We start from the raw sequence: 24,047 nt of genomic DNA on the forward strand, positions 1-24,047 counted from the left end.
ACAAGCTCTTCCTCTTTTTTTCCAGAATGTAAAGTGATTACAACCTAAAGTTACAATAACTGGGTATTTTTCGTTATTTATTGATTTTTAAAACATTGCTGGAGAATTCCAAAATACATACCTCGATATATACGCAATAGAAAAATCTCATCCGGTTGACATTTATACCGTCGCCATGATATACTGTATTTTGCCAAATGCCCAAATTGTACCACCTGAACAATTTTTTATCTGTATTATATATTTACAACCAACATCACTCTCACTTCATCCACTATTTTGGATGGATTGTTTTGATTAATCTTGCCTTCTACTTTTTTTTTTTTTAAGCAAATTTGGCCAAACAAACCCTACCTTTTGAAACAATATTCATATCGGAAGAATGCCTGGGATGATTTAAAATGCTGCGTATGTAGGCAGCTCTCTAAATTTTGGCACAAAGCCATGGTAATAACAACTGCCACTTGTTATTTGGATTCAGATCAAGCAATAACCACAATATTGAAACGACCTTGCTACATCCTTTCAGAGTCTCAGTTACTGAATGAGTCTTGCATCTTACAAAAACTGAGAGCAATTACTATGCGCACAAATCCCAGAATAATCCAAAACACTCCTTTTCAAAACATTACATAAAACAGGCTCTTACGTAAAGCACTGTAGCTGGCAATTTTAATGATTTAGTCCTTGAAGTTTTCCCATGTAAACAAAATCTGACTTCATTCTGTTGCCAGGGTTCGTGGGAGACGGCAGCAGCCCCCCCCTGAGTCGGAGTCCATGCTCAACTCTGCACTAATGCAACGGCATGACAGCGAGGACCCATAAGCCATCTGTGAATCAGGCTGACATTCATTTGGCCTGATTTGTGCAAAGGCACTGCATACCAATGAGGAACATCACTGCCTAATAAATGAGGTGCACCCGAGTCTGTAAATAGAGAAAGAGAAAATTTGGAAAGCATGCACTGGCTCAGATTTGCACCCTGTAGGGAATGTCTTAATACATCCCAGCCCCTGATTCTTAATCAGACACAAGTGCCTGAAATTGAGTGGGTCACAGCATGGCACAAAGATCAGATGATTATGTTCTTTTGAAATGTAACACAAATCTAATTCAGTCAAATCAAAGGCTGGGACAAAAAATATCTCCATCCCAGCATGCATTTTCTCTAAGATCGACTGTGAGTTCTAATTCCGAATGCATTTTCCTTAATTAAACATTTAAACGCACACAAAAAAAGAAAAAAAGATAATGCGCAGGAAACTCAATATGCATGAAATGATGGATCAAGCAAACTGAGCTGTGCGAAAAGTGATCTGTAGCTGGCATGATAAAGCATATGGCCGATCACCATCGCCGCATGCTCTCATGGGGGAAGGTCCTTACCTCAGCATATGTGCTTTCTCAGACACGACAAGTTGTTTCCAAACATCAAAAACACATTTTAAGCAAGACAGATGCCCTTGGTCACCATAAACTTTGGCCAAGCGCGCACACTAAAGCCTAAATTAAACAGTGGAAGAAGCCAAACTTTTTTTCCTGAAAGAACTAAAGCACCCTAGGCTAACAAAGCCTGTGTTTATACTATGTGTGGCGTCATTTTAAAATGAGTTCAATTAGGAAAATAAATACATATCAAGATCATTTTCTCCAACTCTAGGTGTTGTAGATTTGTATGTGTTTTAGGTGATATATGCAATTACAGGAAGCATTCATTTTATTTTCAAGAGGAAAGTGGTTAATTTAGGGATTTTTGGGACATTTTCTTCTTCCTGGTTTGAAATCAACATTGAGAATATGTCATATATGTTGTAGATTTACACAACATTGGAGCACATCCACGTCATTGGTTTCTCTCAATTCATGAGACAGGTGCTTTTTCAGCCAGGCGATGGTCGCAAATATGACATTGCATGGTCCAAAAGCACACAAAGAAAGTTGAATGTTTTCTGCCACATAGCTGGCATGTTCATCATGAACTGATAACCCTTTAAGATCTGAGGGTGTTTTTATAGATTTCCTGTTTCAGTGGTATACCCAAAATTAAAGGCTTTAACTCCAGACAAAAAAAAAAAAAAAAATATCAAGGAGGGTTTGGTATCATTTTAAAGAAAACGTTACAAAAAATTGTATTTAAAATTTTTATTTTAGATTAAGATAAATTCTGAGACTCTCAGCCTAACCTGCTGAAAAATCACACAAAAAAAGTACCTTTTTTTCGTATTTTTCTGGTTTGAAATAATATATCTCAGGGTGTAAATAAGGTAGCCCAGAAAAACTGCTTTTGTCTTGTTCTCAATCATGTCAACTGTAACTGTAAAAAAAAAAATCAATTGAAACTGTAAAATTTTGTGTTGATACGACAAAGCAATCAAAAGTTATAGTATTACAAAAATAATTTATCCTAGTGTCCAAAAGCCTCTCCAAACAAATAAAACACAATAATTGTACGTAAGAACTAATTACACATGCAAACACAATGATGACTAAAGGTATGCTCTCTCTCCAAAGTATGCAGGCATAAGTAACGAGATCTCATTCAGTTTCTTTCTGTGTCACTGAGTCTGTCATGTACTTGGCGCCATCTCCTAGTGGCCAAATGTAATCAGAGTGAACAATCCTCTCTGCCCATATTTGGATGACTTCCACCTCTGGTTGCAGCGATCTGAATCCTAATACATTAGGTTGCGCGATCCATGACGCTTGACAATGTACTACATAATTTCTGATAAAGTCACCTGATCCAGGAAAGCTAACGTGTTTTTAGCTAGATAGCACATTATGTGCTTCGTATAGATTATCTAATGTCTAAGCATCCGATTACATTGTGTGTGGGCTCATTTAAAGATAATCGCCTCTTCTAAGTAATGGTATGTATTTTATGTTCCTTTTATTTATGAATTGCATTATGAGCTTACAAAACAGTGTATAATATATTTGTACATTCTGTTGCATGTAGTTGTGATTTACAGTGTGCATTTGTGGGAAAATTGGATACTGTCAACTCTTTAAAGTGAAATAAAACTGGATGAGAAAAACAGTTGATGTGTTCTCTCCCCTCTTCCCCCTCACTCTGCTGCTTACCACGCTCACTTAACTCACATTTTTTTTAAACTGTGGTGAGAACTGAACTGTGTTGAAACAGGGGGTTTCATGACACTCTAAAATACGAAAAGGCGACAAGCGTCTTGTACAGTCTTGTAGTGTGCGCTTGGCTTTATACAAGACATTCTACACAAAGAGGTATGCACTACATATAAACATTGTCTTGTTTCCCGGTCAAAATATCTGAACATCCTTAAAGCAAGATACATTTATTTGAGAAGCAAAATTGATATAAAGATATTATGATATTATGATTATTAATATATCTGGAACCAAGTTTTTTTTTTTTTTTTTACCCCATTTGCAACCACCTTTTTTTGAGCAATAAACTCAGTACATTTGGTCAGATTTAAGATTTATGCTTAAACAGATCTTAATATCTTATGCAATTTTATGTTTTTTAAGTGAATTTATCTTGTTTAAAGGATGTTTGGTTATTTTAACTGCAAAACAAGGCAAAGTACTAACAAAATGTTTTTTTGCAGCGTGTATACAAACACATCAATGGAGTATAAACAGTGGTGGGGTTAGTGCATCAGGATAAGAAGCATGGAAGCAAACACACATACAGACATGTATAATCACTCAAACAATGTTAGGAAGAGGATGGAGAGGAGAAGAGAAGAAGATGTGGAGCAAGAACAAAATAAGCTATTAACCTGGTTGCTCAGAGCTGCTGGCAGTGACTGCAGTGCAGGAGATGGTGGAAGTTGTGGTGATGTTGGTGACTGTCTTTGAGCTGCTGTCCTGGGTGGCAGCACTTTTCTGCTTATTTTTCGTAGAGTCCTGTGCTTTGAGCTTCTTGGCATGTTTACTGCCTTTGTAGTGCGCCTCGGCTTGGCTCTACAAAGGAGAACAAATGAACCATCCAATCAGGCTCATTTCTAGGTCTACCATCATGGACAGCAATCACACAAAACTCAAACAAGCTTTCAATAGCAGGCACTGTTGCAATCAAGGTAACAATGAAAATGGGGTGGCTCAAGCAATGTTGATTTGCAATGCTGGGATCGGAGGAGGAGAATTTTCTATAACACAAGAAATAGAGCTGGGCACCTTGTGTTTAGAGTGAATTGTTTCTTAATAGAGAAAGTTAAATGGCCACTCAGTGAGGGCCATTAATGGAGAGCTTGCTCATATCTGAACTTACAAGCGAAGATTTAAAGGTAAAATTGCTGCTTCACACTCATTGAGTAAAAGAGTTAGAGAGAGAGAGAGAGAGAGAGAGAGAGAGAGACGGGAGCTTAAGAAGGATTAGGATCCCTTTGAATATCTGAATGGTATGAATTAGCAGCGCAGTTTCTCATTTTTATGTCATCAAAGCGACAAAGTCCCAAAAGATCTACAGACGGATTTTCTCTCCAAATGCTGATACTCTATCAAATTCACTAACTGCAGGTTTAAGGGATTTCTGCCAATTCTGGGAAAACCCAGACTACACAGTTTAAGGATGTTTTCCTTTCAGACAATATAAAGAGGAAGTTAAATGTAGCCTAAAGTTTTGAGTTGTCTAAGTGTCTGAACAACAATTACAGGAGTTCATTGATATATAAGCAATAACATTACATTTCTACTGTGTAGATTTGAATGGTCCTTCAAACACATATTTGGAAGATGTTGATCAGCAGGACAAGGTGAAGTTTTTATAAATGCAACAAATCATTTCAGAAGAGTATTGGATGTGCCTCTATTGAAAGAAACATATTAACTTTACTAGTTAATACATATATACATTTGATCAAAACAAACATACAAACAAACAGGCAGACGAATATCCATAGCAAAGCATGCTGCCAAGTGCCAACACCATGTTGTAAAGGTGCAGTGACAAGTTCTGTGGCAACAGAAAATAGCAGCTGTTCACAGATTTGACAATCTTGTGAACATGAACTGATCCATTTGAGACAGAGCTGGAAAAATATGAAATATAGTAAGAAAGAAAGAGAGAGGGAAAAAAAACAAAAAACAAAGTGCATAACGTCCATCCCACCCAGGGGCGGGTTTACGATTTCTGAGGCCCCAAGCAACCGACTAACCTGGGGCCCCATTTCAAAAACATTTTGCTTAAAAAATTACATTAAATTGATTTAAAATCTTAATTTTAAATTCATCTTATCAGCCATTGTAGCCAAGTACATTCAAATGTTTAATGAAATAAAAAATATTATAAGCCATCAATTATTTATTTCTGTCCAGTTTGTCATTATAGTATGATACAGTATTACTATTATTACTTTGAGGATTTGTTGTATACAATAGTAATATATTCCTTCTTTATTTACTTTCACCTGGAGCTTATATTCTAACACTGCAGTGCATTGTTCACCTAGTTGCAAAAGGCTGTTTGTTTGGTTTTTTGCAAGCATCGTAGGCAACATTAGTAACAGTATTGTAACAGTAAACATACAAGGCACGGCGGCCCCTCAGCACACTAGAGCAGAAGGGGAAAAAAACACTGGTGTTTATCAAGTGCTGAAACTTTGCTGAAACAGTTGAATGTTGAATACTGTTAAACATTGCAACAGTCCCCTCTTTGCAACATGAACTTGTTCAAAACGTTAAATCTTTGTGACTCATACGCTAAAAATACAATCTAGACGCAGCGCAACGAATGAAAGAGTGCAGGTGTCTCGACATGCGTTTTTGAAAGCTGAAGTTCTTATTAACATGACACAGTGTCTAAAAATGTGCTGGTCCTGCATGAGACACTGAAGAAACAGCGAGACGCAGTGCAGCAGTCATGGACATTCGTCCAGCGCGTTTACATAGGAAAATAATAAAAAAAACAGTGCAGACGCATGCAAAAACACATTCGTGTGAACGGCCCCTAACTCTTCTGTTTGCACTTATTTCTGAGTGAGAGTGTGTGGGCAAAACAATTTCGGAAGGCCTATATATTTTTTCATAAATTACAAACCCGAACCCAAAGTCCTACTTGGAAAAACTGAACCCGCCGGACCTCTAATGTGAACCATTCTGAGAGCGCTGACAACAGCGTATTCGCACGTGTACCCAGATGTCACTCGAGAGGATTTTGCGGAGCTTTCATACTGGGCCAGTGGCCCCCCGATGTCCGGGGCCCCACGTAATTATGTGGTTTACGTGAGGGTTAAAACCGCTACTGATCGCACCAACGGAACAGACTGCTTGTTCAAGTGACAGGCATGAGAGTCAGACTGACACCCAGAATGCTGCTGCAGACAGTGACAAGAGAGGGTGAGGTGACAACCCAGGGCGCTTTTTCTTTACTGTGCTGTGCAAATGTTTGCATCTCCTGCGACCTGGATTAAGTGCACTTGACATTTATAAAATGACTTTCTCCCTAGTTAAGTGTGTGTGTATGTTTCAAATATCAAGGATTTTGTTAGCACAATTCTAGCAATCACTGGGAAATCATCATAAAACATGAGCAGAACAAATGTAAAATTTAATTCATAAAATCAGTCTTATGTAAACTGTCTCACTGCAAGAAAACTAAGATTAGTTTTACAAACAATTTACACAGAAATTTGTCCTGCTCTTATTTCATCAATAGTGCAATGCAGCAATTTACATAAGAATGGTTTTATGAACTATTTACATAGAAATCTGTTTTTCTCGTTTCGTAAAATTGTCACAATTGTCACAAAGAACAATTTATGAAAGATTTACACAGAAACTAGTTCTGCTCATGTATCATGAATTGGCGCATTATGCAATAATGGTTTTACGAACCATTTACAAAGAAACTCATTCTATTCGTGTTTCACAAATTGGCACATTGCAGTGTGTTTCATGAATTGTCAGAACACAAAAATGATTGTGAGAATGATGTTCTTAGACTTAGACATTCATTTGTTGAACTTGTGTTTCATGAATTGTTGCAATACAACAATTACGTAAAGATGTTTTTTGGAATGATTTACACAGAAATTCGCTCTGCTTATGTTTCATGAATTGTTGCAATGCAATAATGACATACGAATGGTTATTCAAACAATTTACATAAAGTTTTTGTTTATGTTTCATGAATTGTCACGAGTTAATTTGCATAAGAACGGTTTTATGCATTTACACAGAAATTGTTGTGCTTGTGTTTTATGAATTATCACAACTCAACAATTTACACAAGAAAGGTTTTACGATTTATACATTAGTAATTTGCTGTGCTCGTGTTTCATGAATTGTCAGAATGCAAAACTTTATGTAAAAATGGCATTACAAATAATTGTAATTAATAATACACATTAATGGAGGCCTGGGTAGCTCAGTGGTAAAGACGCTGGCTACCACCCCTGGAGTTCGCTAGTTCGAATTTCAGGGTGTGCTGAGTGACTCCAGCCAGGTCTCCTAAGCAACCAAATTGGCCCGGTTGCTAGGGAGGGTAGAGTCACATGGGGTAACCTCCTCGTGGTCACTATAATGTGGTTTGTTCTCGGTGGGGCGCGTGGTGAGTTGAGCGCAGATGCCACGGTGGATGGCGTGAAGCCTCCACACACGCTATGTCTCCGTGGCAACGCGTTCAACAAGCCACATAAGATGAGCGGGTTGATGGTCTCAGATGCAGAGGCAACTGGGATTCATCCTCTGCCACCCAGATTGAGGTGAATCACTATGTGACCACGAGGACTTAAAAAAAAAAAAAAAAAAAAAAAACGCACTGGGAATTGGGCATTCCAAATTGGGTGAAAAAGGGGAAAAATCCAAAATAAATAAATAAATAATACACATTAATTCGTTATACTCATTTTTCTTGAATTGTCGCCAATACAACAATTGTGTAAGGATGTTTTTTGGAACGATTTACCCAGAAATTTGCTCCGCTCACGTTTCATTAATTGTCGCAATGCAAAAATTTACGCATGTATGGTTTTACTAATGATTAACACAAAGTTGTTCTGCTCATGTTCCAACTGTCACAGTGAGTCAATTTAATTAAGAATGGTTTTGCAAACTATTTACACAGAAATTTGTTGTACTCGTGTTTAATGAATTTTCACAATACAATTATAAAAGGATGTTTATTTGGAACAATTTACACAGAAATACACTGTCCATGCTTCATGAATTGTTTCAAAACAACAATTTACGCAAGAATGGCTTTACGAACGATTAACACAGTCATTTTGTTCATGTTTCATGACTTATTAAAGTGAATCAATTTATGTAAGAATGGTTTTAAAAGCATTTACACACTAATTTGTTGTGCTCGTGTTTTACGAATTGTTGGAATGCAGCAATTTACCTTAGAATGGTTCTACAAACGAGTTCCACAAAAACTTGTTCTGCTTGTGTTTTGTGAATGAGGCCCAATGAGTGTATCTGACAATCTTCGATAAATAGTAAGACATGTACAAGCTTTATTAATATCTATTTTGCAAACTGTCTTTGCAACAAGAGTAGGACATGTACGAGCAAACAGTAAAAAGGCTTATATAGGCAATAAGTGCCAGTAAGCCTTTCTGCTGATATTTGCAATTATGTGCTGCCAGCAATATTAGTGCATTACCCTACAGCTCTATGTGTATCCTCTTCAGTGCTCATGTACTGTATAAGAGACCTGTCAAAAACATACTTACCTACACAATGCTATAGCTTGTTATATGACAGTTCATCTTTTAGGGAGTCTATTTTATCATGCATACATTCTTCAGCAGTTTTCACGGGCCTAGCGGATGCAATAAACAGACTAGCCTCAGATGGGGTCTCACTGACAGAAATATATTTCTTTTAAATGTTTTCTTTTTTAATTGTTATTATCTGGTCCCTCTTTGATACCTCTTATCTCAGTCTCTCACACATGCACAAAAATAACTATTGTGAAAGCTGTGGATGTTTAAAGATGATGTGTGTAATTTCTGCAATTTTTAAATACAGGAAATCCTAAGCTGTGTCCCAAATGATGCTCTATACACTATGCACTCAGCCATGTACATTTTCACAGTGTAGTATCATCCCAAATGGAACACTTAAGTTTTTTTATTTTTTATTCCACAGAAGCATTCGCTCTTTAACAGCTGATGGAAGTAACATTTCAAATGCATGTGATGTGTTGCTTTAGCGTGTTAGCCAACCTCAGTTCAACACTCGTATCTCAAACTACATACTTATTCACACAGCATGGGTTGATGGTAAAGCATTTAACTTACATTTGTATGGTGCTGTCTCTACTGATGTTTCTCTAGTTGCTACATTCTCCATAATCTACAATTTTTTGTCAGATCAGCAATGCAGCCAGGTACTCTGCCCCTTCCACTACGCAAGCCGCGAGTGCATGAAGTGTCCAAAACTCCATACTCAGTTTTGACGGTTGAAGAAGTGCATCATCCGGGTACTCAAAACATTAGTACACTACAAAATGAAGTAGAATTGTGCAGAAGTGTGCAGTTTGGGATGCAACAGTGTTTAATGTGCAGGGACAACTTTAAGGAAGCAATTTGTATGTTGACTTCCTGTACAGTGTAAACATTGTGGCTCTTTCAAAACATTGAAAAATGTGCTATTTATATGTTGCTTGCAAAATATTTGAGACAGAATGAAAACATGGTTACTTTTGAAGGACTGTCAAGTGAAAAAGATGATTTTTGGCCGAAATTACACACTTTACCTTTATATCTGTGTGTGTGTGTGTTGGTGATTGTGCAGGCAACAGATATGGTCTTGCATTGCTTTGCATGGCCTGCCCTGGGCTGAATCACTGACAATCTCAAATGATTCAGCCAATTATGCGACATAAGGTTCTATGTGTTCGTGTCAACAGCTGTTATTTTTCTGAGGGGCACAGGTCCCTGCCAAATAACTTCTGCTAACAAAACCACTCACTGAACAATGTCAGCAATAGTTACTATTTTCAGCAATAATTTATTCTAATTTCCCTTACCCCTTATTTCACCCTTTAAAATATTATAATAACTACCTAAAATTTATGTTAAAATCACGCCTTTAAAAGCTTAAGCCTATTAGCCAATTTCCATACTCCTTAGTTTTTAGATGTTCACAGTAGAACGTGAAAACACTTTTTGAACATTTTCCCTTCCTCAAACACAAGACATCAGAATGTGTGTGTGATGTGCAGATTGATGTTTTAGCAGAAGATGCCTTGATCTGAACTCCCACGGGGCTTCCATCCTCTTAAAGGTGTGTAATTTTTTTGATGTTAAAATATTTTTCTTTTATATGCAGAGGAAGCTTCGAGTAAGCCATTTGTAGGTTGATTCCCCACAAAAATATCATGGCTCTGTGGTACTAACAATACATTGCAAAGTTTGTTCCATTGTTGTTCCATTGTCTCTTTGTCCAACCAATGAAAGATGGGTGGAGTATTCAGGAAATCTGTTGTTATTTTTTTAATTCTGTTTGGTAACACACGTAGAGCAGAAATTATACACTTCACCTAACTACTTCTAAAGAGACAAACGATTAGACTCTTCTATTAGGGTGGAGTAGAGAGCAACTTAACGATTTCAGTTCCTTATGATTCCATTAACAATTTTTTAATTAGATTTTATTTTATAATTAGTCCTAACTATACACTAAACAGAAATACAAAACAAAATCAATAGGAACCTAATTTAATGATTCTCATTTTCATAAAAGAACCATTTATTACAACAAAACTGTTTTGTTTATCTTTATCTACATGTTGTCATATGAACAATAAGTCAATAATTACGTAATTATTCTAATAACTACAGCCTGTTGAATTACAATAAATTAAACTGCATTACTGCATTCGTTACTGCATTATCACCTCAAGGTGTGCATTATTTTTCAATAATTCAATGGGCTGGAGTCAATTATTCTGCTTATACCATGGTTACCACACCTCAAGACATCTTTCAGGGTTGTATCTCAAGACATTTTCAGTTTTGCTTCCCTAAAACACTCTTGTATGCCACAGATTATATTATAGAAATTGTTTGTCATTCCTATCTGATTTACTTAGCCAATGTCTATGCTTTATTTGGTTATTTTCCTGGGGTAGCCTGTACGGCTCTTTGAAATAATGGAAATAATTTAGTGAAGTGATATGGAACTATTATGCAGTCATGACCTGGAACTACTTCATAGCCGTGCGTTTACTGAAAAATAATTGCACACCTCAAAACATCTGTCAACCAATCAGAATCAAGCATTCAACAGCCCCATGGTAAACTAATTTAAGTTTCACGAGCTTTAAGTGCGTATACAACAATAACTGTCAAATAAGTTAGAGACTGAATTGTGATTCTTTTTGACCGATTCATAAAAACAAATAAAATAACGGTTCATAAGAGACATTCATTTATGACTTAGACAACTCTCATCACATTCAATACAGACAGCATAATCAGCTACAGCATAATTTATTTTGCCATCATGCTACAGATTCAGTTCCGTCCACATTGACGTAAGAATGAACATGTTCAAGAACCTTCAATGGAACTGAATGTCATGAAAATCATTTGGTTCAATTTTTCTTTTTTATGGAACTAATTCTCGATTTTTGTACATTTAAGGCTAAAGTGTCTAATTTCTGCATCACTAGCGGCACCAAATTGAATTGGAAAAATAATCAAACAGATTCTAGGAAACTCCCCATCTTCCATTGGTTGTATAAACAGATAGTCCCAACCCACACTCACGCTCATGGTTAAACAACAGGACCACAGTGTTACACTGTTACACTGAAATCGTACATATAATTGACTCTGCACATTAAGCTCGGAAATAATTGTTACAATAACATTTTGAAAAAATGACACATGTTAGCTTAAAGTTTCACACAAATTTCCACAGCTCATTATTAGGACTGAAACGATTAGTCGAATAGTTGTTTGATCTCATTTAACACAACATGAGATCATTTGAAATGCTAATGATGACGCGGGAGAGCAGCACTTCAGCTCATGCTTGATTGAGGAGAGGAAGAAAACACAGCTCACAGTCCAGATGCACTCTAAACTTTCCAAACAGATTAAGGTGATGTAGATTGCTAAGTATGAGGGAATTATAACAGAAAAATACAAAATAAGAAAATATAGAAGCAGTGTCGTCTTGACGTGGAATAAAGCGGAGCCATACCTGCCGTTCCGCTTGAGCAAAACTTGCCTGTCAGAGCGTCTAAAAAGGAAACACCTTGGTGTTATATCTTTAATGCATCCTTTATTAAAGTTCAAATAATATGGAAGCGGGATGTATAAATAAACACACACTCTGAAACTGCCATTTCTCTGTACGGTCAGAGCCACTTATATGAGTCGCGTGAACAACAGCGAGAGAGAGAGTTTCAAACTTCTCCTGGCTGTTACCCCTGTGTCTTCATGACACAGCATGTGTATAAACGTCCATAAAGCTTTAATGAGGTGTGCTGGTTATCTGCCATTTTGGCTTGTTCTAAGGGCTATACATCTCTTGTTAGCTCTGGAGGGAAGCCACCACGTCACCTAATGTCACATCACGTCACAACACAACACAGCCCAGCCAGCAGCCATATCACCCTGTAGCTCAAGACTGGTTGCCCTCTGAAGCTAAGCAGGGTTGAGCCTGACCAGTGCCTGGATGGGAGACCTCCTGGGGAAAACTAAGGTTGCTGCTGGAAGAGGTGGTGAGGCCAGCAAGGGGCCTCACCACCCTGTGGTCTGTGTGGGTCCTAATGCTGTAGTGGGGACACTATACTGTAAGAAGGCACTGTCCTTTGGATGAGACGTTAAAACAAGGTCCTGACTCTCTGTGGTCATTAAAAATCCCAGGGCACTTTTTGTAAAGAGTAGGGGTGTAACCCCAGTGTCATCCCTCAATCATGGCCTCCTAATAATCCCCATCCATTAATTGGCTCTATAACTCTACTCTCTCCTCTCCACCAATAGCTGGTGAGTGTACTGGTGCACTATGGGTGCCTTCGCATCATCCAGGATGCTGCACTCTGGTGGTGGTTGAGCAGAGTCCCCTGTTCACTGTGTAAAAGTCTTTGAGTGTAGCATCAGTGTCAACGCTATATAAATGTAACATTCACACCTTCAGATCAGATCTCTTCAAATTAAATGGCTGGGCTTCTCTTTTACGCTGCATGCAAATGGAGATAAAACAGCTCATTTACAGGACATAAGGGAAACCCAAGAGCGTACCAGCCATTATTCTAATTTCTTTATTGTAGACTTCAAAGAACGCACCATAGCAGTTTTACCTTCAAAACAAACACCTTATATAGAGAGAAGATAGAAAGAAAAAAAAAAGACATTGCACAATAAAATGTAAGTGTTCAAAGAGAACAGAACTGACAAAAGACAAAGCCATTGGGGAAAATGTTTTTAGTACAAGACACTATTCATGAATAGGGTACAAAATAGGGCCTGAAACTCTTAAAGGAATGTTCTGGGTTCAACACAATTTAAGCTCAATCGACAGCATTTGTGGCATACTTTTAATTTGATTACCACAAAAAATTATTTCAACTCATTGCTCTCTCTCTCTCTTTTTTTTTTTTTAACGATTTACAATGGAAATGAATGGGGCCAGCTCATAATGCTAAAATACACACTGTTTGAAAACTATAGCTACAAGATGTAAAACTTATACATGTTAACATGATTTTAGTATGATAAAATCAGTTACTAACCATATCTGTGAAAAGTTATATTCAGGATTTCAGATAAGGTTAGTAAGTGATTTTATCACACTAAAACCAAGTTAACACATATAATGTTTATGTACTTTTCAAACAGTGTGTACTGTTTTTTTTCACTGGTCCCATTCACTTCCATTATATTTGACAATGTTACAGCGATTTTTGCTTATTTTTTTTTTTATTTTTTTTAATAAATGAGGGACGAGTCAACATTTTTTATTCTGTTTTGTGAAAATTAACGTTATTCCACAAACGCTGTTAACTGAGCTCAACTTGTATTGAACCCATAACATTTCTTTAAAACATAAGTTATTTTTTAAAATAAAAGGAGGTGCTTTACCTTCAGAAAATGTTGATTATCAAACTTAAGAGATCAAACTAAATATTATATGACCTGTTTTGTGGTGGCTGAGGAGGTTCCCCTACTACTACATATAGTAAAGCGCTTTGAGTGGATGTATCCAGAAAAGCATTATAAAAATGTCAGGAATTATTATTTTCATTGTTTTATATACATTCATATTATGAGGTTTGCAATTTTTTCAACCATGCTGCAACCTAAAAGGCATGACATGTCTACAGCTTAAAACCCTGATTTGTGTGATTGTCCTGTTTTTTAGCAATAAACATTACAAAGCTTTGAATGGTCTAGCTCCTCAGTACTTAAGCAACCTCCTATAACTCTATAATCCATCACATTCACTACGATCGCAAAATTCTGGCCTGTTGATAGTACCTAGAATATCAAAATCCAGAAGAGGAGGTAGATTCTTTTCCTATTTGGTGCCTAGACTATGGAATAGCCTTCCTAGCATTGTTTGGGACTCAGACACACTCTCTCAGTTTAAGTTTAGACTAAAGACTCATCTCTTCAGCCAGGCATACACCCAATTTATCCCTCAACAGGTAGTTATTCTGCATTAGTCAGGTCAGCCGGAACCAGAAACACTTGTCATATTCTATAAAGCTGCTTTAAATAGAACAGCATCTACGCTAATATTATTCTATTTGTTTCCCTGTCTCAACCTCAATATATTAGTATTATTATATTCGTGGAGTATAGCGAGAGGGGAACTGGCTCCCCCAGCTGAGCCTGGTTTCTCCCAATGTTTTTTTTCCATAAACTAACATCTTATGGAGTTTTGTGTTCCATGCCATGCACAGTCGCCTTAGGCTTGCTCACTGGGGGCCTAAAGACAATAATTTTTTAAAAAGGCATGATTTTAAATTGCGTTATTCATTTAAAATGCACAATGAGGACTTTAGGAAATTTCAGCATAATTTTCTTTTACAAAATAATTTTCTGTAAAGCTGCTTTGAAATGATGTTTATTGTGAAAAGCACTATATAAATAAAAAAGACTTGACATTAAATGAACATCAGCATTACTAAATGGATTACAGTAGTAATGGGGCTGCAAAGTTATTTTAAATTAAAAGGGAAAGTTCACCCAAAAATTACTATTCTGTCATTATTTCCTAACCATAATGCAGTCCAAACCCATATGACTTTCTTCCATGGTACACAAAGGCAGAATTTCTTGGTTACATTTCATTGCATGGAACAAAGATAGTGACCAAGGCTAACATTCTGCTTACGCATCCTATTTGTGGAAAGTGCCGTACTTGAAAAAGCCAATGGGGCTACACACCAAAGAGTGAAGAACTCCCAACTAAAACTCAGCTGCAATTTTCCCACAATAACTGAGTTTATTCAGGCCACATCTGCAAGAATTTATTTTAACAGCTAAACAGAGGGCCAAGACTTTGCAAGACAAAATATGAAATAAAAATGATATCAAACCAGAAATGGTTTATAGAATTGTCAGCAGCCTGCAGGCTTTGCCTAAAGTGTAATTACCGCATTAAAAAGTTGCATTCTGTAGAAAATAGGAGTATGTTTAGTTTGTGGAAAGCACATAAAACATAATGCTGAACACATTAATTGTAAGGTCAGTTATATATGACTCTATGGTTATAACTAGAGTCATTCAGGGTTGTGAAATTGCATGGAGGATTTTAATTGTTAATAACTCTCCTGTGACTGCCCGCCTGGCAAAGTTGGATAAGCACTGCTTTAAAACATAATGGACATGAATGCCATTTACAGCTTGGCTTTAACACACATTGATCTGGGCCATTAATTAGAACAAATCTACAATGATGCAGGGAACAAATCCTGTCTGAGCTGAGCTTGGGTTTGGTGTCCATTTGTACACATTAGTCCAATAGCAGTGGTGAAACTCACCGGAAAGTAACTCTCTTGACATTTTATAATGTGTAGTAAATGAATGTTATGTTAAAAGTGCAAGATGAAATGTATGTGTCACAAATGGCATTGAAATATTTTTTATATATTTTTGGTCACATTTTATTTTAGGTGTCTTTTACTACTATGTACTAACATTAAAATACATACAATGCAATGTACTTATTGTGTAACTGTATGTTGTTCGGCAAAATTCTCACAAGATTCACAGTTACTGCTACTGAGTTTGAGGTATGGGTAGGTTAAGGGGTATGGGTAGGGTTAGGGATAGGGTTTAGGGTTAGAGGTTAGGCTAACAGTATAACTACAGATGTAATGAAATGCAGGTATTTTAAATGAAATTACAATGTAACAACAAGTATGTACATAATAAGTACACTGTATCAAATGTACATAGTTGTTAAATACACCTAATATAAAGCGGGTCGTTTTTTTTTTTTTTTTTTTTTTTTTTAACAATATTGGCTCAACCAATGGTGTGAGTTTGGGGCTGGACAACATATTTGTCCAACCAAATGACACACACAAGGGGGAGTGTTTTTTCCCTGGTGGAAGATAAAACAGGGAAAAATCTCATAGACTTATTTTGGAAGAGCGACCCAGAGGGACCAGAATATAATACATGGGGGGGTTTGCTCTTTTAAACTGGGCCAGTAAGCAACCAACTAGCAACCACCCAGCACACCCTTGCAACGCATAGTGCTGCGATAAAAACACCCACAATATCTAAGCAACTGCACAGCAATGACCTGGTAACCACACAGAATATGGTGGGTAGTTTTGCATGGGAAAGAACTGCCATTATGATGCTCTTCATAATATGTAAAAATCTAGTTATTTTCACAATCCTGTTGGGTACTGTTAGTGATGCAAAAACTATATACTGTACCTTTCACCTATAGACACCTACAGAGATCAACCAAAATACTGCAATTTCTGAAATGTCCAACTAAATATATAAATATTCTAGTGTGATTTTTTTTGCAATCCACTGATCTGGGCAAATCTGAATATCTGGCTGGGAAATGTGGAACATTCTAAAAACTTTTCAAAGACATTTCACATCACAGGCGGAGGGGAATATATCACTTTTCTATTTGTCTCATCTGTTAATGGGGTAGTTTCACCAAAATGCCCATAAGACACTTCACAGCTGCTCACTTGGAGCATTATGGAAACAAATGCATTGAGTGGAAATACTGCTTCCCTCAAAACTCCATTAGAGGTTGGCTGAGGATGTATGAAGACCTTTAGTTTCACATTGTTTTTTCCCTCTGGCAACAGGATTGGATGACACAGTGGGCCCATAGCGTGCTCTAAAGTATGGGATTAAATTATGTCACAGGACTATTTTGTACAGAGGCAGAATGAAGAGGCATTTGATCTTTAATAAAGTCTGCAGCTTCCGGGGGTGTAGGTTGATCTAAATGAGCAAGCTGTAAGACGATATGGGCCATTTTAATTGGTTTAATTTATCATTTTAATTAATAAGGAAAAATTCACCAAAAAATTAAAATTCTGTCATCATTGGCTCACCCTCATGTCGTTAAAAAACCTGTATGGCTTTTTTTGTCTCATGAACACAAACTGAGAAATTCTGAAGAATGAACTGGTCGCTCTTTTTAATTCTAGTAGAGTGAATGGGACTGGAGCTTTCAAGCTTCAAAAAGGATGAGAAAGCTCCAGGAAAGTTAGTTGGTTACACGCTTTACAAAAAGGTTCCATTTGTAAACATCAGTTGACAACATTAGTTAACATGAACTAACAATGAACAATACTTTTACAGCATTTAATAATCTTGGTTAATGTGAATTTCAACATATAGTAATACATTTTTAAAATCTAGTTTTTTATGTGTCAACATTAGTCAATGCATTACTAACATGAACTAACAATGAACAATTGTATTTTTATTAACTAATATTAACAAAGATTAATTCATGCTGTAATAAATATTGTTCATTGTTAGTTCATGATACTTAATGCATTAAATCATTTTAACGAATATAACCTTAAAGTATTACCAATTAGTCCATACGACTTGTGCGTCTTCTGAAGTCATACGATCAGGGATTAAATTGGGGCAGAATGGTCTAGAATGGCATCTCGGCATCTCTGATTAAAAAAAATAAAAATAGTTGAGTCTGTTATGTGTCAGAACCTGTCCTGGTAATAAGTTCAATGTGAATGAATCATACAGACTGGCTTTGTGAGGCAGATAAACTGATTAATTGAAAATCAAAAGAATGTTTTGTTTGCAAATCGGACCTTGTACTTCTCAGATTTTCAATGAATTATGACAAAAATTTGGTCTGTTCTTCACACAGAGCTATCATATGACTTCAGAAAACATGGAATATAGTGCACGAATTGTATGAACCACTTTTATGATACTTTAATGGTACTTGTATGTCCCTTTATGACAAATTTTTCATTTTGTCTATGAACATTTCCTGTAATTGGTCTTTGGCTCTTACCTGTAGACAACAGGAGTGCATATCTTTGTTCTCCAAAAGTGAAACATAAATGGTGACAGCACAGCACATGACAAACACAGCATCTTGTGGAGGATGAAGTTAAACTCAGATTCAGCATGCCACCATCAGCGACCCAGGCTGATTCGTTCTGACACACCAACCAGAGCATCGCTTCCACTAAAGCAGGATGTGCTTTGGACACGGCCTGCAGATGAGCATCTCCAGGGAGCATTAAGAGCAGGAGAGACAGCTCTATCATTGAAGATCAGAACGTGGCAACACATGCACCCAGAATTAGCAACAAAGACCGCAGCGGTCTGCGGAACATCCGTTGACACTTCTGCTCACCTCATGCTAACCTCAGATACACTGCTTAATCTTAAAAGCATTGTTCAAATAGGCGATTGCAAGAGGAAACTGTTTTCAATTATCACAAAAAGAGCAGCTATTTCACTTTCTCTCTGTATTGTGCTTGTTTGGAGTGAGAGAAGGGAAGATAACAGGCGAGGCTAGACAACATAATCTTTAGCAGTCTCTTCAATTCAGAAACACATGCGTTGGAAAATGGGGGTTTCAAAGTCGATAGCAATCAACCAATTGTACACCGCAGGAGGGAAAACATGCAGGCTGGAACACTCGGAGTGTGTGAGCAGTGCGGAGTATACTGGAAAAACAGTCTTCTTAATTAGTATTTTTGTCTTGTTTTCCAGCAAAAATATCTAAATGGCAAAAGTCTCGTTTTCAGACAAATCTTACCAAATTTAGTGCTTAAAATAAGAAAAAAATATTTTTCTTTCCCCACTGGAATTTTTTTTTTGTTTGTTTGTTTTAAGCATAAACCTCATTAAACTTTATTAGATTTATTAGTTTTTCTAATTATCAATTTGCTTCATGAGTAAATGTATCTTGTTTTAGGATGTTTAGATATTTATGCTAGATAACAAGGTAAATACTGAGTAAGAAAATGATTTATTGCAGTGTGTAAGCAAAGTTCGGTGATTTTGTCTGGGGCGAGGAGTGTTTTTGGGGTGGACCATCTATGTTGTTTTTCGCTCTAAGATTGTGACGTTATCACCTATCATGGCCATAACATGCATGTTAACATGTCAGCAAAAATTCAAAATGGATTAAACAGTGTTCACTAAACAATTAACAGTCAGAATGCAAGAAAGATGGAATTACGAAATATTATCCAATAAATAACACAAATGTTTAGTGAAAATTAATAAAAGAGAGGGTGAACGTGAGTGTAAGGATGACAGGTGCCTCATTGAGACAACAGGAATAGGTCTGTCTTTGATCAGAAATCTAGAGGCATTCCCTAGGTTCCTGCCTTACATTCCTGCCTGTTTGTCATGATAAAGATGAAATAGACTTGTAGGAGACAAAACAGATGCACAATGGTGCTCCTATGTCTGTTTTCCACTTTGAGAGGAACCTGTTCTCAATTACCGCTCGCTGTGGGAGCCTTTCGTCAGGCAGGGCTTATTGCCACCTTGTGCCATTCGTCTTAAATTAAATGGCTTAATCAATACCAAGACAGAGAGGAACAACATGGCAATACAGTAATTACCCTTCTCCCATAGAGAACAACACAATGCAACACTACCTACTGTATTTGAGAGGCAACACAACCGCTCTGTGTAGAACACCACACATGTGCTTGCACTCATAAACACAACAGTATGATTATTGAAACCGCTGGTATTTTTTAAACATTTCAAACGTTTATTTAGGACACTTCACAAGACAATCTGTAAAAAAATCTATTTAAAATGAATATTGGATGTCTGGGCTTAATCTTTATGTTTATTGTAGGCATAATGACTTAGGGTGCAATCAGCACAGGACATGAATGAAATAGAGTGCTGAAAAATAGCTAACAAAATAATCTCTTTAATGGAATGATTCAAATGATCCAGTATGCTTCTATTCGGCAATGAGTGAGAAGTGTTCTTTAAAAGCTGGCTGAGGACAGAACTGCCAGCATCACGTTTGCTACAATTACCATACATTGGTGCACTTACCTCGTTGTGCATGATTAATGAAGTGTGTTGCCACTCACACTCTAAACTGCTGTACTGGGGCTAGTTTTAATCAGCCATCAGCAAAACTTAAAAATCTATAACAGTCACTTTTAGACAGGCAGGACAAGAATGGGCTAAGATTACTTCTCTCTTCATATTTATTTGAAAAGTTCACCCAAAAATAAACATTGTGTCATTATTTACTCACATTCATGTTGTTCCAAAACTGACTTTTTTTCCACAGAACACAAAATGAGATGTTAGGCAGAATGTTAGATACTGACAGCCTCAGTCACCATTCACTTTCACTGCATGGAAAAACAACATTCTGCCTTACATCTTTTTGTGTCCCATGAGAAAAAGAAAGTTTATATGGGTTTGGAACAACATGAGGGTGAGTAAATGATGACACAATGTAAATTTTTGCATGAACTATACCTTTAAGTGAAAAGGATACACTGTGGGAAGGATACACTCAGCACACGCACAACTGAAGACAAACATTCACACGCCAGCATGTAAAAACATAGAACCAAGAAAGTTTGTTTTTGTACTCACATCTGAATTAAAGCGGAGCTGACAGATGTTGCAGGAAATAACTTGCTTCTTCTTGGGTGGAATGGAGACTCCAAATGTGTGGTTGATTACAGCTTTCTGGACAGGGTCCATCTGTAAGGCAAACAGTGGAGAAACATTTTTAGCAGGGCTAAAATAACTACGGATTCGATTTGTAATGGCCCTGCCAACATTTTCACAAAAAAAAAAAAAATAAGAAAAAAAACAACAACAAAAAACAAGATTTTATATATATATATATATATATATATATATACACACTGTATATACAAGGATGATGAAGACAATAAACTGTTGAGGATCACTGCTACATCAGCACAAAAGAGCAACCGAGCACCTTGGTTGACTCGATCAACTGCAGCTTCTTAAGTTAAACCAAATGGTTATCCTTTAATTAGAAAAACACATTTAAATCAAAGTTAACAAAAGCCTTTCATAAAGAACTACAAATATGACAACATTGCTCCAATTAAGTCCTGAGCACATACAAGTAAAATAATAAATATTTTTTTTTTTACTTAATTACAGCAATCTAAGAATAACTCAGACTATACAGACACACCTTGTTTTCACCAAGTGTTATGATCCAGTGTTGTGTTTTGTTTGTTTAACTTTCTAATGTGTTTCTTTTTCCCCTGTGTGTGTGCTGTGTGATTTCTTAGGACCAAATCACTGATTGACTTTGTGATTGATGGACTGAATAGCTCCACCCCTCAGTGATTACGGATGGCTGACTAATTGACATGGCTGGCTTATAATCGGGAGAGCTGCTCTCTGGAATGGGGGTTGTGTGTGACTTCGGGCTGGTCACATATCTCCATGTTCCGAGACCAACCGGCAGAGCAACAAAAGCCACAGCGATATATTTGTGTTATGTTATTTTCTTATGTTAACTTGTTTATGTTATTAGTTTAATGCAGCAATCTGTAGAGGTAACCTGTTCTTTTCTTTTGAGAACTATTTTGACTTTGTTTAATGTCAGTGTAGTTAGGTTAATTGGTATGTATTTTCATTCGTTAGGTTATGTATTTATCTGTTTCTTTTTCTAAGTGGGTTTGTTTGTTGTTTTGGACCTTTGGTTACCCTGAAGCCAAAAAAGAACTATTGCTGCTCTTAACTTTAAAGAATCATTTTTGATAATAAATAACAGAAGAATTTACTTTTTGTTGTTGCATGTTCTTGGTCTGGCAGTTGGCTGAAATCTCTTTATTTTATTACCCCCTCACCCTCTAGTCAAGGGATGTAATACCAACCCAAGTGTAATTCACTGTTAAAGCTGTTTAGTTGTTCTTGTTTAGAAAAATGTATGTTATTTGCCTACTATCTTTTGTACACTGAATAAATATGTACGTTGTTATTTTTTCTGTGAACCCCCACCCCCCCCAAAACATTTTTTTTTTGAAGGATCTTCACACAGCTAAAAAAAAAATTATCACACATTCATACAACTTGTAGTCTATATTCCAAGTCTTCTTACGACATATGATAGCTTTGTGTAATAAAAAGACTGAAATAGAAGTCATTATTCACTGATAATTCTCCCTTCCGCCATAACTTTGAAATCTCATTGTTTGCTTTCACATAAAAAAAATACAGTGTATGAATACAAAGAAAAATACTTTCATTTTACGAATGATGATATGACATAGACACATACAATACTTATATTACATTAAGTCACATTTAGGAAAACAAGAATTATTGGTATTATTTAAGGATGTCATAAAATTTCGATATGTCGTTTACTGATCGGCACGTTATCATATCGATACATTTTTGAGGCATCGATACACTGACATCAGCAGACATTTCAATTAGAAGCCTAATTTGTGTGCTTTCAATTCTGTCAGTTGCCTTCCATTCAATGTGGTCTGACATAACGTTGGGAGACGACAAAGGTATAACATTTACTAAAGCCGGTCGCAGCATAGACGAGGCACAGATATAACATGCACATTATGAGCTTATGGCAGTCCAAAGTTATGAAAGTTTTTGTACTTCTTCAAGAATTAAAAAAAGTGCCATTTATGAGTTTGCAGGTTAGTGTATGAAACTGGTCTAACTGCAGGGTGACCATACGTCCTCTTTTTCCCAGACATGTCCTATTTTTCGGACCTTAAAAAAGCATCCGGTCGGGATTTCTAAATTTGCGAAAATGTCCGGGATTCGGCCTAATACTTCATTGTGTGTGTGCGCATATTTGCATTGCTTTAACCCCTCTTTGTAAGTCCCGCCTTCTCGCACACCAACTGGTCGATTATAAGAGGCTTGCAGCAACTATTGGCCAAATTCCTGCCTGTCATTCTCTCCGCGAATGCGCGAAGCGCTGTTGTGTTCGGCATCAAACGGTTGCTTGACAGTAGCAGCAAATGACAGCTGTGTGGAAACAATGCCTAAATGAAAGTGCAAATTTACAGAAGATTTGCACAAAAAATTCCCATGCTTTCGACCAGGTCGAGATCCGTGGGAAGCAGAAAGTATGACATGTAAAGCTGGCACTTATGTGTCAGTTGCTAATAAAGGTGCAAGTGATTTAGAAGCACACATTAGCTCTGCGAAGCATAAAGGGTCAGCAAAAGGTGAAAGTTCATCAGGTAAATTAACGGACTACTTTTTGCGACCAGGTAAAATTATCACATTGCTTCATTTTCCATGGCCATTCAAAATAATAGTAATAGTAAATGAAGGTACACTCATGGCATCAAATATTTTATTTTAGTACATGGACATTCAAAAGAATGTTGGAAATTGTTATTATTTATATATATTTATGTTATGCTAATTGAGTGTCTTTTTCACTGTATTAAAGTTTGCATTCAGAGTAACACTATTTTGAACCCTATTAATCATCTATAACCAACTCTACACCCATGGATCTGAGAATTTAATGAAAATAAATTAACAAAATTGAACAAGCTCTGAAATATGCCTTTTGAAGTGCCAATACAATGACGTACAGCATTTCAGTACTTCTCAAAGTCATGCATGTCACCCTGGCACAAGAGCGCC

General features: G+C 36.7%; 1 protein-coding gene across 4 annotated transcripts in view; it reads right to left on the bottom strand.

The window, feature by feature from the left end:
• Positions 1–24,047, bottom strand: part of znf385b (zinc finger protein 385B) — a 213,640-nt gene that overhangs the window by 13,386 nt on the left and 176,207 nt on the right. For all 4 annotated transcript variants that reach the window (XM_051709124.1, XM_051709120.1, XM_051709122.1 and 1 more), the window contains 2 exons: positions 21,021–21,131; positions 3,765–3,948 (listed from right to left, as the gene is read on the bottom strand). In XM_051709124.1, the coding sequence (XP_051565084.1) occupies positions 3,765–3,948; positions 21,021–21,131 (295 nt within the window). The remainder of the gene's footprint in view (positions 1–3,764; positions 3,949–21,020; positions 21,132–24,047) is intronic.

Source organism: Myxocyprinus asiaticus, chromosome 10 (genome assembly GCF_019703515.2).
Source record: "Myxocyprinus asiaticus isolate MX2 ecotype Aquarium Trade chromosome 10, UBuf_Myxa_2, whole genome shotgun sequence".
NCBI lineage: Eukaryota > Metazoa > Chordata > Actinopteri > Cypriniformes > Catostomidae > Myxocyprinus > Myxocyprinus asiaticus.